Source organism: Lissotriton vulgaris, chromosome 4_1 (assembly GCF_964263255.1).
Source record: "Lissotriton vulgaris chromosome 4_1, aLisVul1.2, whole genome shotgun sequence".
Lineage (NCBI taxonomy): Eukaryota > Metazoa > Chordata > Amphibia > Caudata > Salamandridae > Lissotriton > Lissotriton vulgaris.
Window position 1 is genome coordinate 959,834,758 of NC_141691.1, and position 17,453 is coordinate 959,852,210.

At 42.1% G+C, this 17,453-nt stretch overlaps 1 protein-coding gene across 1 annotated transcript in view; it reads left to right on the top strand.

The window, feature by feature from the left end:
- Positions 1-17,453, top strand: part of LOC147722756 (uncharacterized) — a 529,150-nt gene that overhangs the window by 68,940 nt on the left and 442,757 nt on the right. Inside the window, exon 2 of the mRNA XM_086965224.1 lies at positions 2,893-3,037. Within this exon, the coding sequence (XP_086821350.1) occupies positions 2,893-3,037 (145 nt within the window). The remainder of the gene's footprint in view (positions 1-2,892; positions 3,038-17,453) is intronic.

The window sequence follows — 17,453 nt, forward strand, 5'->3', positions numbered from 1 at the left end:
TGCACCAGGGTCGAAACGTCGATGCTTACCCCCCTTTTTTACTGTGTGCTTAGGGGCCTTCACCCTTGTGCCCCTTCCCGCCCCCTCTTGTTTTGAATTGTATTGTGGGCAGGCTCCCTTGTTCTGTATCTAGAATAGCAGGATTTTAGTTTTTTCTCAAAATTTGGTTCAATTTCTTCTTCACTCACTTGAGAACGTACTTTTTCACCCTTCATGCTGCATCTAGCAGTTCTTTTCTAAATTATCCTCAATTGAAATGATTTTTTAAACAATACTGTGCTGTAAATAAATTGGTTGCATTTGAATGTTTTGAAAATAGATTTTTCATAAAATTGGCTTAAACATCTACCAATGGTATATGTATCTGACTGTTGAGTTTTGTGCTGTCTCCTTCTCTCCTTTTCATTTTAGGATTGAAAGACCACAGTGAAAAGTTAATTTTATTCATTCATTGATGATTAAGTAATGTAAAGGACCACCTTGTTTTCTTTACCTATCTTATGGTCCAACATAATCTCCTGTTCAGTAAAAGAGAAATTCAACCCAAGGCGAGCCTTAGGGATATGACTAATTTCCTGCCAAAATGTCGCCAACAGAGGGCAAGTAACAAATATGTACACAATATTTGCGGTATATAAATTGCACTTTGGACAATTAACCCTATTACTCCCCTGTCACGAAGTGACACTTCTGTCCAATGCAAAGTATAGCACCTATGCTGATAAGTGCTGCTACTCGCCCTCTCTAAATAAAGGAATATACGTTGTTATCATGCAGTCTTTTCCCCCGCAGGGAATTACAACGCGTTGTAATTCCGCAGATCATTACCCCACAAGTCGTAACAACGACTTGCGGAGGGGGGTGCTGGATGTTCGAATAGTATAATTTACTATTCCAACTCCTGTCTGTACGGACATTAGGGAAGGTGTTGGATTTTAAATTCAACACCTTCTCCCCCTCCGCAAGTCGTTGTTCCGACTTGCTGAGTAATGGTTCGGAGTAATGCAGTGTTGTAACGACATCTTCGAGGGTAATCCTATATTGTGTTGTATCACTTACTGCCTTCACGTCTACGTAAATATAATGATATATCTGCCTATTTTCATTTGTACTTTACACTGTATTGTGCAGGTATGACCTCTCCCTGGCATCCTGTGCATGTTCATCTAACCATATGTAACGTTGATCTCACTGCTCCATAGCTAGGCCCCTGAGCAACTTATATTTTTCTTACATTTTTCTTTGTTTATTCATTTACTTATTTGCTTATCTATTTAATTTGTACTTCTTTGGTCTCTCACTTTGGTTGCCACCATTCTTGCCATTTTGTATGATTATCGGCACCTACCATTGTCACTCATGTGTTTGCTCTATTTGTTTGTATTTTGTTTACTTCTTTAAACTTTAATAATAATGACTTGAACAACAAAAACGCGGTCTGTAATTCCCTGCGGGGAAAACGTTTTGTGGTAAACGTTGTTTACCAAAATAAAGAAGTGCAGGTATTCAGTACCTATACTGGCCCTCTCCCTTCTCTTCTAAGTGTACTGTCCTCTCTTTTGTTTGAGGTCAGGCAGCTTGTTTATCCCTTTCTTCAAGTAGATAAATGACCAGCAGTACTAATCTACTGGTTACCCAAAAAAAATTTTTTCTAGTACTTTGTAACCAATCATAGTGGGAGGACATGTTTGTTCATAGTTTTCTATTAGATACATACATTTTTTCAAAAGATCTTATTTTGTATGCAATCATAGTACAGAAATGGAAAACAATGTTTATAGATTCCTGTTTGTTCCTTGGAAAGATACTTCAGAAAGATGTGCTGATTGTGTCTTTCAGCAAGGCAGGTTCCCTCCACATTCAAAAGAATGCGAGGACAGTTGGGGTGTGCTGAGACACGGTTAAATGTCTGCTAAGTTGCACTGTTCTTATTTTAATTACTAAGAGCTGCAGTGCTTCATTAAGAAAAAACCTAAGTGCCAGGGCCCAATGTATTGCTTATGATGCAACTGCATCTTCCACCACCAACTGCCCCTGCCAGTACTGCAAAAGTCTAGTACTAATGGCCTTTGGGCACACTGTTATTTCTAAATTGATGTGTTCTGCTGAAAATAGGCAAACAGCGCCACCATGCGTGCCAGTGTTGAGAATTTAGTACTGCTGCTGAGCACGGGCAAACATTGGCACAAATTAAGCGCTGGATACCTGCCCTTGAAGAATTTATTATTTATGTCCCTTTCTCTGCCACAATTGATAGTATATAATCAGTAGCAGTTGGCATCTACAGCGGTGGGGTGGGGGGGGGGGGGTGCGTGCGTCATATATTAATATTAAAAATAAAACTTTCCTGAACTGACGATCTCCGCTTCAGATCTCTTCAGAGGAACTAGATGCTGCGGTGCGGGCCCAATCCTGGGGCTGCTCTCATGCTGTGACAGCAGTGATCTGATTGGAGGGAGCAGCCTCACTCGGAGCTCTCCAACAACTTTGAGGCCTGCACTTACTGTAACCCTGCTGTCTTAAGACAGCTGGGTTAGAGGTTTCAAATTGTGCATGTCTGGCTCGCCGTTGCAAGATGGCCAGCCAAAGGGACATGCGCACTTTGATAAGTGCACAAATAGCCCACCCTCCTCCCTGCAGCTGTCATTCAGCAGTGGCTCTGCTCCCATCCTGATGCTTGGTTCAGGAAGGGAGGATGAAAAATACAATCGTAATGAGTTACCATTTTACTTTTCATCTAGGGCAGAAATTTAAGATGGGCGAGGCTCCTCCGCTTCAAGAGAGGAGCCGCCCTTGCATAGAACGCACGCCTCTAGAAAATGTTGTTCTGCATTCATAGATAAGGAAGACTCACAGGACTCTCAAGTAATCCAGGATCATGTCTATTCACAGGTCTATTTTTATCAATGACCAGCAATGTCTCCAGCAGGTACAAATTGGAGGTCACTCCTTCCGGATGGACATATTCCCTGTGGGCTGTCACCTACATTTGGAATGGACTCTGGATCATGTATGCTCTGTCCACGATCTGCAGGAGGTAATGATTTCATACATGTGACTGCAATGTATGTTATGACAGTGCCATTTACTCATTGTCAAGTAAGACACGTGTGCTTTACAACAAACTGAAAATGAAACAAAATTACATTAATATGAATGAATTATGTTATTCCTTTTGCAACAAGCTACAATCCCCCTGCTTTGGAGTGTCCTTGGCTAAAGAGAGGGTACGCAAGAAACTCCACAGAAAATGGTAACTTGGAGGACCTGCCAATGCTTATTGAAATAAAGTTTTTTTCAGATAATGGTGGCCCTGACCAAAAATGTACCAATGTTTAATGTTAGATCAGAACAATAATTCAAAGTATCAAGCATTGCTTTGCATTCCTAATGTGGTAAATATTGGTTCAGTGTCCATATGTTATATGGGAGCGACAAGAGGGAGTTGTAGGAGTCCAACTCTGGGTCAAGGGAGCGTCCCATGGGTGATACATGGGCCTTCTTGTGCAACCACCCGTGGTTTTTGACGCAAAATCCTATCTACTAATAATAGTAGGCAGCCTTTTACGTCCAAAATTACGCCTTTGCATGTGTGCTACACTGTACAGCACACATACAAAGTAGGAAAAGTTTTAAAAGTTGTCTAGGCATAGTATTTTGTACTGGAAGGCAACTTCCAGTACAAAACCCATGCTAGGATCACGCACACACGCTTGCGGTATGGCGCAAAGGTGTGTGCTTGCTTCTCAGTACAAAATTCTGCACTGGCGCTAGGGAGGGGGAGGAGAGTGCCACATCTCTGTAGGTATGGCACTCTCCTGTTGTTTCCTTGTCACGCAAAACATCATTTTTGACTGTTGCACTGCGTTTGGTGGCAGGTAGATAAATCTACTCCAGGGTTTTGCACCGAAATTTAACGTCACTTAAAAGTAGGCGTTAAAAAGGAGAAATTATTTATTTCCCTAACTTTTCCCACTTTGCATGTGTGCTGCACTGTACAGTACACACCCAAAGCAGGAAAAGTTTTAAAGTTTGTCTTAGCATTGTATTTTGTACTGAAAAGGTACCTTTCCGGTACAAAACCTATGCTAGACACATGCATTATGGTGCAAAGGTGCGTGTGGCGCTTGGCTGCTTCATTTACACCGGCTCTTGGGAGAGAGCAGGATAGTGCCTTATGCCTGTAAGTTGGCGCTTTTCTGTTCTCCACCAGTCACGCAACGCATCGCAGCAGCTTTGAGTGCTGGGCTGCGTTGTGTGACAGGCTACTGGCCCCAAATGTGTTTTGTAATTTTAGCTGTGAAAAAGGCTGAAGACTTCTGAAAAAAACTGTCAAAGCAAGATGGCCAAATTTCCAAGCTTCAAAAGTTAATTCTTAAGAAACAACTTACACTATATGAAACGGTGAAAGCCCTAGGGTCATATGGAAAAAAAAGCGAAAAAAACACTTTGTGACTGTGTACAAACTCGATCAAAATTACATCATGAAGGAAAGTTGTGGGCCCAGAAATACTACAGGTTTGCACTGGTGTTTTTGTGAAGCAACATGATGTACATGGCAGTATAGAACACATTTCCAGATATGACGTTTGTAGTTGCGACAGTCGATCCGTGTGCAGTGTCAAAATCTGTTTGCACCCGGAAATGCAAAGGGTAAATCATGCAAAAGGGAAAATTCTGGAGCAGATCAGTGCAAACATTCCATTGAGTTTTGCTCAAAGCCAGGTCAAGTGAAATGGCCTGACCTGGCTTTGCATTAAATGATTATGCCTAGTGAAATTATATGAAAACAAGCGTGCAAATGGTATATCAGTTACTCATATGCGTAAAGTATGTGATTTGTGCAAAATGACTTAGCTTGCATGGTTTATCCTTATGTGTATGCCCGTTGAAGGGTGAACGTCCTGTGCAAAACCCACACTAGACACCTCTGGCTTGCGTTTACTTCATGGTGCATGCAAACTATTGCAGAAAAACTCAATGATGATAAAAGTGGTACCCAATATAAACTAAAGTCTCCCTTAAAAAGTTTAATATTTTTTAAGAGACCCTCGCCCACTGGTAGCCACTAGTGGCATGCTTCATCATTGGGTCGTTACACCGACCCCTAATGTATTGGAGTGGGCTCAGTCAACCTCCAAAAGGATGGAGCACTTCTAAAATTGAAACTTCATGGAATCTGTGATTCTTACAGTTAAAATCACCTTTAACCCCTTAAACTATTTTATTAGTTCGTGAAAACATTAGGGTAAGGTTAAACACTGAAAGATGTAAACAGGGGGTAAAACACTGATCCATTAAATTGTATTTTTACTCATGCTCCACATTTTTCAGTCAACCCCACCCATCTGGTCACATGGCTTTCCTCGGGACCAAAACAAGCAGATCCTTAATATAATGACAGCATCGTAATATTCTTATACTGGTATTGAATCATATGCAAGTACAATAACTTACAGATCTTTGGGGGCACACTGGCCCAAGATCTTAGATTGAGGGTCGTCATAGCTCCATAGGAAATGGTGGAGGCTGGCAGACCCTGTAGTCACACAATCATCAAGGTTGCCATGCCGGGGGTCTGACCTGGAAAACAGCGTTTACATTGCATGCGCTACAACGCATGCGATTACAGCGCGGTTGTTACAATGACTGCGTTGTTACAACGCAACCCATTACATCGCAAATCGTTTCTACGACTTCCTGTAGGGGCGCGCTAAACTAAGGAATAGTATAATTTACTATTCCAACACCTTCCCTACTGTTACACACGCTGGAGTTGGAATAGTAAATTATACTATTCCTAAGTCCAGCGCCCCCCTTACAGCAAGTCGTAGAAACGACTTGCGATGTAATGGCTTGTGTTGTAACAACGCGGTTGTTTTAACAACAGCTTTGTAATCGCATGCGTTGTGTCGCATGCAAAGTAATATCACATATTCGTCTTACCTACTTGAACATCTGTGCCCTCTTTGCGGAAAAACACCTGCGATTACATAAGCCAAACACAGCCCTGTGAAAATATGCAACACCCCACTTTTTAATTTTTTAATTGTTCGCACAATGCAGCGCAACAGCTTTTTTAAGCAGAGGTCTGTAACGTTTAAGAGAGTAAATTGAATCTTAGATTCTTTTATATTGTGGCCCAAACTATTCAGCTTGTGCAACCCATCCATTTTGGTCTATAAGGAAAGCCAAATGTCAAGATGAGGCTGTATGCAAGCAAAAGGCAACTTTGTAATCTTTGTGAGTTTCATAATAAGATACTAGTATTAAGGATCTAGGGGCCAGATGTAGGTGAAATAGATTTACCGATTTTAAATTACCGAATTTTACCGAATCGGTAATTAAAAATCAGTAAATCTATGGGGTCGACATGTAGGTATTCTAGATGTGCTGGAATACCGAATCCGATGAATTCGGTATTTACCGAATCGGTAATGCCCATTCATTCCTATGGGCTTTGAAGCCCATAGGAATGAATGGGCATTACCGATTCGGTATTTACCGAATCGGTAAATACCGATTTTCACAAGGGTGCAGGGGGTGTCACTTTGACACCCTCTGGCACCCCCAAAACAGGCTCGGGTGCCATGTGGCAGGCATACATGCCCTAAGGGCAGGTCTGCCTGTCACATGGCATAGGTGTGCATGCACACATGTGCATGCACACCGGAATCGGTATTTTACCATCAAATTGGATTTGATGGTAAAATACCGATTCGGTAAGGCTCCTGGGACTCTAAAGAGTCCCACCTACATATGGATGGCTCAGATTCGGTAAATTTACCGATTTTTTATTTTACCGAATCGGTAAAATTACCGATTTGGTAATTTTACAGATTCGGTAAAATAATGCCCCCTACATGCCAATCACCTATTTACCGATCGGTAACGGCCGAAAATACCGATTTTCGGCCGTTACCGACCGACCTACATCGGGCCCTAGATCCGGAATCAACTAATGGGAGCAATTTCATAGGATGGAGAATTATGTGATGTCACTGATACTGATCATACCTTTAATGCGCAGGAATGTGTCAGACTGTTCTTGGCCAGCAACACCTCGTCTAGCTTACTGTTGTTAGTTCCGGTCCACAAGGTCGACCACATCTACCAAGTTTTAAAATCAGTGCCTTTACAAATGGTTGCATTTCCGTAAATCCCTAAGGTTTTTTGTTAACCTGAAAAACGTTTTTCCTGTTGAAGAGCAATGCAAGGATGCACCAACACAGTTCTAGAATAAAGAATCCTGAACAGTTTGGCAAACCAAATCTCAAGAAAAATGGTGAAGTTGTTTCACACTTACAGCCAATGTCATCTACTTTATCTTTTTGACTTCCAACGTCACCAAAAATAATGTAATGTAAATTTCACAAGCTAATTAGGGTTGAGACAGCAATCACTATGCCAAATTTACTTTTTTGTCATTTCTTTCAGTATTTAGCAATCCTGATGTTTTTGATGCTTGCCAGCAGAGGGGTGCTCCATGATCAGTTGATGGCATTATTCAGCGTAGGTGGGGGCGGAGTTGTGGACTAAGTATGTCAAACTTGGTCTTCTTCACTTGTTTAGCTGACACCATGGTTCTGCAGGAAGAGGTGTGGGCAAGTTTATGAACTATCCTTAAAAAGATGGTGGACTGTCCATATAACTGTATTGCAGTTTCTTAATCCAAGATTAAACATGAGTCCTTCCAGTGATGTGAGTTCCTGTTTGAATCATATATAAAAGAGAAAATCATGAGACAATGAACGATGTTTTTCATTTCGTTCATTGCTAACTTGTTTCTGATCCTGGATTTTTGTTTCTTGCCGGCTGAATGTATTTAATTGCTCTTTCTCAGGCAATTGGCCTAAGATCACTTCACTTGCGCCTCACAGGGAATTTGTCTGGACAATTCCAAATTGACCTGTGTTATTGTTCCTATTTAAAATATGTATTCCTATTTAAAAATATACATAGGCATTGCCTGGGCAATAGCTTGCTTAATCTCCACAACGGCCCCTCGTGGTGGGATGCCTGGCTTTCACCTTGTGGATACCCTGCCGGGGTTATCTCACAGGGGAATACCAGGACGGGTTCCCTAAGCAAGCGCCGGGAAACCCTTTGTGGGTAGCTGTGCGCTATATAAGCTCAAATACATTTTACAGTTATAGCTTTCAAACAACACCAGTAATGCTGCAAATTCTACATATCCTCGAATAGAGCAGTCAGGTGTGGCAGTAAGAGGTCCAGGTTCGCCTTGTAAAATGCCTCAGTTAGGCCATCTATTCCAGGGGCACTATCCGCTCTCATAGTAGATAACGCAAGAAGTATTTCCTCTCTGTCTATTGGCCGCATCAAAAACTCACGATGTGTGTCAGCCAGCCATGGCAACTTAATATGAGACAAGTAATCTAATATTTCAGCCTCAGAGCCTGTGCCATGCGAAGAGTCCAACAATTAATAAAATTGCCTAAACCTCTTTGCTATGGCATGGTCATCTATTAGCGCCACTCCCTCCGCAGAATTCAGGACGGTACCTCCAGAGCAGTCATGGCGGTTCTGCAGTAGCTGTGCAAGTGAGGTGAGCCTGCCTGGTCTTTCGCCCTCACCATAAATACGTGCTGGGGCATATTTGCCGAGGTGTTTAATTTCAACATCAGCGGTTTCTTGAAACTCTTCCAATTGGGTCTTGAATTCTGCCATCACCCCATCATTAGCACTGAGTTTCAGCTGTGTCTCTAGGGCAGTCAGCGTGGCATCTAAGTCAGTCAGCCTTCTATGCAGCGCTTTAGGAACTCCTGAGTGCTTGGACATTGTGACCCCTCGAATATAGACTTTAAATGCCTCCCACACCACCTGGAAGCTCTCTACTAAGCCCACATTTTTGTCAAAATATGTCTCAACTGCGTCTGCTAGTTCCGCCTTGAATACCTCATCCAAAAGTGAATAGGGAGGAAACCTCCATGTGTTAGGAGGAATTCTCCTTGATGGAGTGTCAATTATGATTAGAATCGGGGAATGGCCTGAAAACGTACGTGTAAGCACCTCACAAGTTTGCACCTGATTGCACAGCTGTCTGGAGGCTAGCCAGTAGTTAATACGTGAGTGCAAGTCATGGAATGCCAAAAAGTGTGTGAATTCCAATTTGTCAGGGAAACGCTGTCTCCATACATCACGTAAGTTTGCACGTATCATGGATGCAGCGAGAGTACGAGCCGAGGCAGTGACTCGTCTAGTTTGTCCCCCAGAGCGGTCACATTCCGGGTTCATAACTAAATTGAAATCCCCACCCCATAGTTGCTGTCTACTCCCAAGGACCTGCACTCTGCTGAACAAGTTTGTATAAAAGCCTAGGTTATCATAGTTGGGCACATACACATTAATAACTAATAGATCCAGCCCCCTACCCCGGCAACTAGATACCACAAATCTGCCATTAACATCTGTATGTAGTGACTGCAGTGTGAAGGAAGACTTAGGGCGAACCCATGTGAGGACTCCCCTGGAGTGTGTAGTGAAGCCAGCAGCATGTGTATTCCCTTGCAAACCTCTGCTACGAAGTAGCAGGCTGGAGCGAGGTAGGTGGGTTTCCTACAAGAGTGCAATATCGATCTCATGCATGTTCCGGTATGCCAATACTTTCTGAAGTTTCCTGTGGTCATTAAGACCGCGCACATTCCATGTGAGTGCACATAGAGTGCCCTGTGTATCAACCCTTCAGGAGTGTGATTAGTAGCGACAGACCTCATTGCATCAATATCGCAAGTGTCAGCCATAAAATACTGGTATATGCATCGTTCCTATGTAATGTGTGTAGTGTCTCCTGGCAGTGTTGCGCATCTTCAGGCACCTTCCCACCCCACCCACGCCAGGCCAACCCCAACACGGCCTAGACGATTAACTGGCAGACAGACCTCCTGCGTAACATCATAGGATAACAACGGATACAGCAGTGTTGATAGAACACAAGGAGGACCCATCCACCCGAAAACAATACCCCCATTGTGTATAACACTTGAGGGCAGAGGTGGCACGCTTCCTATACATAAACTGAAAGAAACCACGACTGGTTTCTGCTCCTCATACGGCCTATTGATTGAGAACTCCTTAGACAAGAATTATACAATAAACTCCCGTCAACGTATTAAAGGACTAATCATGGTCACAAATAAACATAATCTGGTAAACTCTCTCTCCCGCTTCACATCACAGCGCCCGTCAATCCTGGACAGTGACAGTACCATTTATATAAAGCATGAACAAACAGCATTTCAGTAAAACCACCTGTACACTTTTCCATGTAACTATTGTGCAACACAGTTCAGATATTGGCAAGTCACCACAACAAGTTAGGTTTACTTATTCCTTAGCAGAAAAAAAACAGGAGATACTGAAGGCTTACTTGTAGGAGACTTTACAAATCGGATAAGTTGCCCAGTCTTCTTCACCAGATAGGGCACCTATGTTTTTTTAAATCCAAGAAAGACTAGAACTTACATCCTTGCTTTGATTACAAATTGTTACATAAAATTATTATTAAGAATCAATATCATCTGCGTCTAACAAAGAGTATATAAAATCCCTGTCCAAAATAGCTTAAGTCTTCCCTGTGCTTGAATATTGTGTAATGCCATTTGGGTTGTGAAATGCCCTGGCTATGCCTCAGAGTTTTGTGTGTTCCATATTTTCTGAAGTTTCGAATCAGTTTGTATTATTGTATCTGGATGACCTCCTGTTGTTCTCCTGGAACATTTAAAACATGTGAATCTGTTCATAAGCAACATAATTTATTCTGTAAACGTGTGAAGTGTGAGTTCAAGAAAGAGAAAGTGGAGGAGCTTGGATTGAATGCCAATGTTCCCTCTCTGACAGCTGAATTAGATAACAATAGCCAGACAGAGCTAGATGCAGATTACTTAAAGGATAGCTCTGTATCATACGAGTACAATAGTATATTGCATGATCCGCCCGAGGCTCCTAATCTTCTTCCAATCCGCGCAGAACTAAACCCTTCTAGTACAGAAACTCCGGGAGACATATACGCAGAACAACTCAATCAGTTACCAGAACCTATTATTAGAGAAGCTGCCCTTGGAATAGAGTCTGGTGATTGTAATGTGAGCTTAGTCTCCTGGAATATAGCAGGTTTGGCTGATAAAATATGTGATCCCGCTTGGTTAGCATTTGTTAAGAAATATGCAGTTATATGCCTCCAAGAGACATGGATGGAAGATAATAATGCCTTCATTGAGGGTTATCAAAGCTTTTTTACACCTGCAGCTCCCTCAACTAGTGGAAGAGCAAAGGGGGGCCTGGCTATTTTCATTAATCTGGGACTTTGTTGTAAAATAAGTAATTGTTACCAAGTAAATCAGAACATTCAAATGCTCGAATTGAAGGGAGGCAAACATGCCCTGACTTTAATTAATTTTTATAATGCTATTAATAGTAAAGGTGAATGTAATATTTTGACTTTGAATGAGATGATGAGAAAGGGGGCAAGTACACTGTCACGAAAGGTACTGATCGTAGGTGATTTTAATGTGTACCCATGTGGTAACCCAGGAGTTACCCCTATGGGATCTCTGGGGTGTAACAGTGTGGAAGGTTTTCATTTTGCCCATTCCATTCGTGGAGCTAATCTCAACGACCTGGTGAATGAAAATAATCTAACTGTAGCCATGTCCATGGTTCCCGAGTCCATGGTGTTTGATGCCCCCACATTTAAAGGTTTAGGCCAGGGGTCTTTTATAGATCACATACTATTATCTGCAGACCTTGTCAACTGGGTCTCGAGATTTACCATTCAAACGAACATCTATAGTGATCACAACCCCTTATCCATTAGACTGGGTGGGGGATTATTTGAACAGCGAATGATCTGTGAAGACCGGGGAACGTTAAGTTGTATTAATGGCAAACGCCGATTGACATGGTCAATGGTAAATCAAGAGAACCTGTACACCGAAATAAATAAGTCATGTGGCGAGGATTTTGCGGCCTGCGTGTCACTATCCACATTCCCAGAGCAAACTTTAGCTGGTTTTGAGGCTGTGGTGTTATTAGTAGGCTCTATGTTAACAGCTCCAGTGAGGAGTCAAACTAGAAATAATTCCAAATGGTTTGACCATACCTGTTCTAAGGCAAGCAGAGACTTGAGGAAGGCGCTAAAAAACAAACACAGAGACCAAGGCCAAATCAAAAACCTGCGACTGATTTATAAGAAATCACTAGCTACACGGAAAAAAGAAATTAAGGCTTGTACCTGGGAGTCTCTACTTGACCCATCAGTTCTGGGTAATAGCAGCAAATTCTGGCAAATTATTAATAAACCTCTGTTTGACAATCCCAGCGACATAGCACTTGGCACTAATATCCCAGAGGAGGACTGGGTTACTCACTTTAGTGCAATCTTTAAAAGTAATGAGCAACAGGCAGAAAATGTTTTTTTAACTCCTATGGAGAATTCTTTGTGCTTTTCAGTTAACGAAGTAGAAAAGGGTATCCAAGGGTTAACTAGTAATAAGGCCCCAGGCCCGGATGGCTTGCCTCCGGACCTTTTTAAATCTTGTATCTCATTATGGGCCCCTGTCCTTACTGCTGTAGTAAACGCAGCTGCAATCTCGGGGTGCCCAAGGTCTTGGGGGTTATCGACCATAGTGCCCGTGTTTAAAAAGGGCGATCGTAGCAGCCCGTTATGCTACAGGCCAATATCCTTAATCAATTCTGTAGCCAAAGTGGTAGGTGGTATAATCTTGAACAGGTTAACCACATGGGCAAATGAAAATAATGTTATATCCCCGATACAATATGGCTTCAGACCTGGTCACTCGACAGTTACCCAGTGTCTGAATCTATATTTGATTTTAGGTAAATATACCCTGGCCAGGCAGGGAACTGTCCACATGGCCTTTATGGACTTATCGTCCGCATTTGATTGCGTGGACAGAGGCAAATTATGGGACACCCTGCTAAAGATGGGTGTAGAGAAGAATCTAATTAATTTTCTGGCTGACCTGCACTCCGATACAAGAGCTAATGTTCGATATACTCAAGATCTGAAAGTGACGGGGGATATCAGAATCAACCGGGGTGTTCGACAGGGGTGTATCTTGGCTCCATTCCTCTTCAACTTGTATATCAACGAGTTGGAGGAGCATCTGCTAAAAACAGGAGCCGATTACCCCTATGTAGGCCGAAAAGGCGTCCCTGTTCTGCTCTACGCGGACGACGCTGTCCTTATTTCTAGGACAGCAATCGGCCTCCAGACACTTTTAAACTCCTTCTTTGATTTTATGGAGTCCCGAGGCCTAAGTATTAATAACTCTAAGTCCTATGCTATGAAGACAGGCCTAGGATCACGAAAATCTAATCTATTTTGCATAAATGGGGAAAAAATTCCAACCACCAATACCTTTTCATACCTTGGGGTCCTTCTTGATCACCAATTATCTTGGGGCCCCGCTGTTCTCAAGAAGAAGGGCGAGGTAACTCGTGTTAATGCGGCCATACTTGGCTTCGCGAGAAAAATTGGCAACAGCCCGATGGCTGCTTTACTTAAACTATACCAGGCAAAGAGTGTTGCCGTCGCTTGCTATGGAAGTGAGCTCTGGGGCTACAGTAAGTTGAGGGATTTGGAGGTTGTAGAAAATAATTTCCTGAAGAAAATACTGAGGCTGCCAAGGGGAACCGGAAATTTCTCAGTACATGAGGAGCTAGGTGTACCCTACTTAAGTGATAGAATAGCAGCTAATCCCGTATTGTGTTGGTTGAATTGCTGGCTTAACAACGACTCAGGGAGCCTGTGCCATTTCTCCACCCAGCTGTGTAACATCTGGGTTGGAGAAATGTTAGGATGGCTAAACTGACATGCACACTAAGGCAGCCGACCAAACCGACTGATTCCACGGCTGAGTCAGTGGAAAATAGAATTATATTATTGTTTAATTATAATTTTGTTTCTCACTAACTGAGCAGTGGAGCGATTTCCTCCTCCCTTACGGAGGAGCTACCCCTGCAAAAGGGTGCTGATAATAGTCTGTTTATTGCACCGGTTGAATATGGCTTATTGAAGGCAGGTCGGGGGGAAAAAAACACACTCACACACGTGCCTCAACGAGGGACCAAATGGAATAGTTCCATACATCTAGGCGCCGGGAAACCCTTTTTGGGTAGCTGTTTCGCCATATAAGTTGATAAAATAAAATAAAATAAATACCTCTCACCCATGATATATTAAAAGAAGCCTTAACATGGGATGGCAGGTTCAAGGTCCCGTGGCTGAAGTATATTAATGATCGCCTTACCGAAATAGGACGGCCTGATTTGTTTTTAACCCCAAACCTTATCACTAAATCAGATGTCATTTTTGTGAAAAACACATTTATGACAACCAGGTATACCGCCCGGGAGGAGGTTGAGTTGCAGAAGGACAGTGTTAGGAAACATGTTCTACCTAAAACCTGTCTACAAATGGAACCATATCTATCATGGCCCATGACTGGCTATGAACGTTATCTACTAACAAGGTTCCGTTTTGATCTGTTTCATCTCTTAATGGCGGTACCAAGTGGGGCCCATCGAGGTCAGGTGTTGCCAGCTTGCGGCTGCGACGGAAAGTCTCCGCAAGATCTGGCACACTTTTTATTTATTTGCCCTTATTACACAATACCTCGGAGGCTATATCTAAAACCTTGCCTCAAAAAACTGAAATTTGCACAGATAAAACCAGCACTTTATTACCTTCAACTTTTGAAATGCGATTGCACTTTATTTGTTTGTATTTTTCTGAAACTAGCAATTACCTTCAGGAAAAGTATGGAGGGATAATTATGCTGCTATTGCCGTTAGGTATTTTTAACTTTTTTATTGTGCTGTAACTATTTATATTTTTTTAAAAATGTTCACTCTGCCTGTTACTTCTGTCTTTTTTATTGTCTAAGGAAATGTTTGTCTTATAAATGAAATAGTCGGATTGTTTTTAACTGTATGTCTATGAATTGTGCTTTTATGATTGTAAGGTTTACAATCGAATAAAGTTATTTGAACTTGAACTTGAATGCCACTAGTTCTTAGATCAACCTAAAGAAGGTTCCATCAAGTGTGAAATGGTCTTCCCCTACTAATGCTAAAAACAATGTATTAAAAATGTTGCTGAGATAAGTCGTGATATCCCTATTTTTAAAAAGGGAAATATGAAAAAGATTTTTTCTTCTTGGATGGCTAAGGTGAGAGGGCCTTTATGGAATCTAAGATAAAGTTTACTAAAGGCCTAAATATTTGCCTTCCTGTTACTTATACAAAGGTCATTGTGGAAAGCGAGACATCTGAAAGGGTTATTACAGACAACGATGATGCATTGGAACATCCTGTATTTTACTTATCCCATGTTCAGTTAGATTTGTAAGAAAAATAGTTTTTTGGCAATGAAGATGACCCATCCCAAATGGAGACTGCTTTTGATTGGCACTAGAGAGCTATTTGAAATTGGAACTGATCATCAGAATTTGCAGAGTTTGTGGAATCTTCAGTGCAGGAATAAATGACAAGCTAGATGGTCATTTTTCTTACTCAGTGCAATTTTTGCAGGCAATTATATTTCTGGCTCAAATACTTTTTTTGTTGATGCCTTCTGCCATTGTCCTGTGTCATTCATCACTTATGACCAACTTCATTCTCCCTTTTACGAAGTAGTTCCGTTTTTTTAGGACAGAATCAAAGTGGCCCAAGAACAGAAAGACACAAAACAATTAGAAGATCTCAATCTTCAGACTCCTTTACATTGGGAAAATGACTTGTATTTCAGGCAACAAGCCATTTTGGTTCTGACTCTAGTACTACAATTTGATGTGATGAACATGTGTCATGATTCTGCAATTTCTGATCATAGAGGAGTTAAACTACCTTAGAATTTTCGGTGACCGGATGAAAATTCTGAAGTCTTGTCACATTTATGCACTACACAAGTCAGTACATTGTAACTCGTTTGGATATTTACAAACACTACCTCAGGCTCCTGATGCGTGGCATACGAACCCTACGGACTTTCTAATGGATCTCATGTTTTTTTTAAAGAAATTGAGAAATAATGGTAACAGTGGATACTTTTTTAAAAAATGTCTCATTTTTCTCCTTTGGCCAAGTTACTCACAATAGAGAAAATGAGTCAGTGTATTTTGATGGCTAATTTACATCTTCATGGGCTACCAGACACTATTTTTTTCCTCATGGCAGTAATGAATGTGTTTCTTTTTATTGGAAGGTTTTTAGAACTTCCTTTGGCAGTGAATACACTTTTTTGTCTGGTTATCTGTGTAGTCAAATTACCAAGCAGAACAATGTCTTCAATATTATTATAACGCAAGCCAAGATAATTGGGTATTCTACTCGATTCAACTCATAGTGCTGGCAAGATTTTCCATTTTTATTTTATCCAAAGCTTTCATTCAAGAGTTTTTCTTTGTTCTCCTTTGATTGACTGTTTGGTGTGGCAGCTACTGATTATGTGACTCAGTCACAGAAACTGAGGCAACTTATTTCTAAAAACCTATGCTGTAGGAATATATAAATGGAGGAACATGCTAGTAAAGCACGATCAAGTTCTTCTCATTTTGCTCCTGGAGTTAAGGTTTGGCTGTTTTCTGTTTTCTTCCAATTTATACATGGCATGTCAGATTTTTACAAAGATTCTTTGTTCCTTCCTTATTGCTCATTGTGGACTTGGCCCTATTGGCAGATTCACCCCTGAACTTTTGGCCTTTTAATGTTACATAATTATAGTGATTTCTGGTCTCTGCGCTCTTTGATACTGTGTCCCAGTGTAAAGTGCGTGCGCTCTCTGAGTGCGTGGGTGAGAGCGGCCTGCCCTCCATAGGAATGCATGGAGGATATGTGTGTCCATGGTAGTTCCTGATGTGTCGGGATTGCAGGGTCGAGTTTGGCATGTGTGGACTCGTGTGATTAAATGCTGCGCGATGATGTGCGTGGATTTATTGTGTCTAGTGTGGAAGTGCCACTTCTAGAAGTTGGCATGTCTTTGGAGGTAATGTGAATTGACTGTCTGGCTTGTGATTGGCCGGAGCTGGCTGGTATGCCTGGCTCCAGAAGTCAGGATAGGTCTGCCCCGGTGGTGAATGGAGTGATCTGCATGTTGATGGGAGGGAGGAGTGCACCTGGGACCTGAAGAGGGCTGGGCCTTCCCTCCACAATGCTGGCTCCACCCCCTGTGGTGTGTCTGATGTCCCTGGCCTGTCCTGTGAATAGGGAGAGGGGCTGAGCAAAACAAAGTGCTCAAGAACCAGTTGCATCTGGTTCGCCCCTTGCCTACACCTTTGACAACAAAGGATTTCTGTGTATAAAAAGAGGCTGTGACCTCATGTAAAAGGTTCTTGGTTCCTGACTTGAATCTACCAGAGGCATGCTGCTGCTGGGGCCCAGGGGAAGGCTTGCCTCCCTGGGCCCTGCCCAGC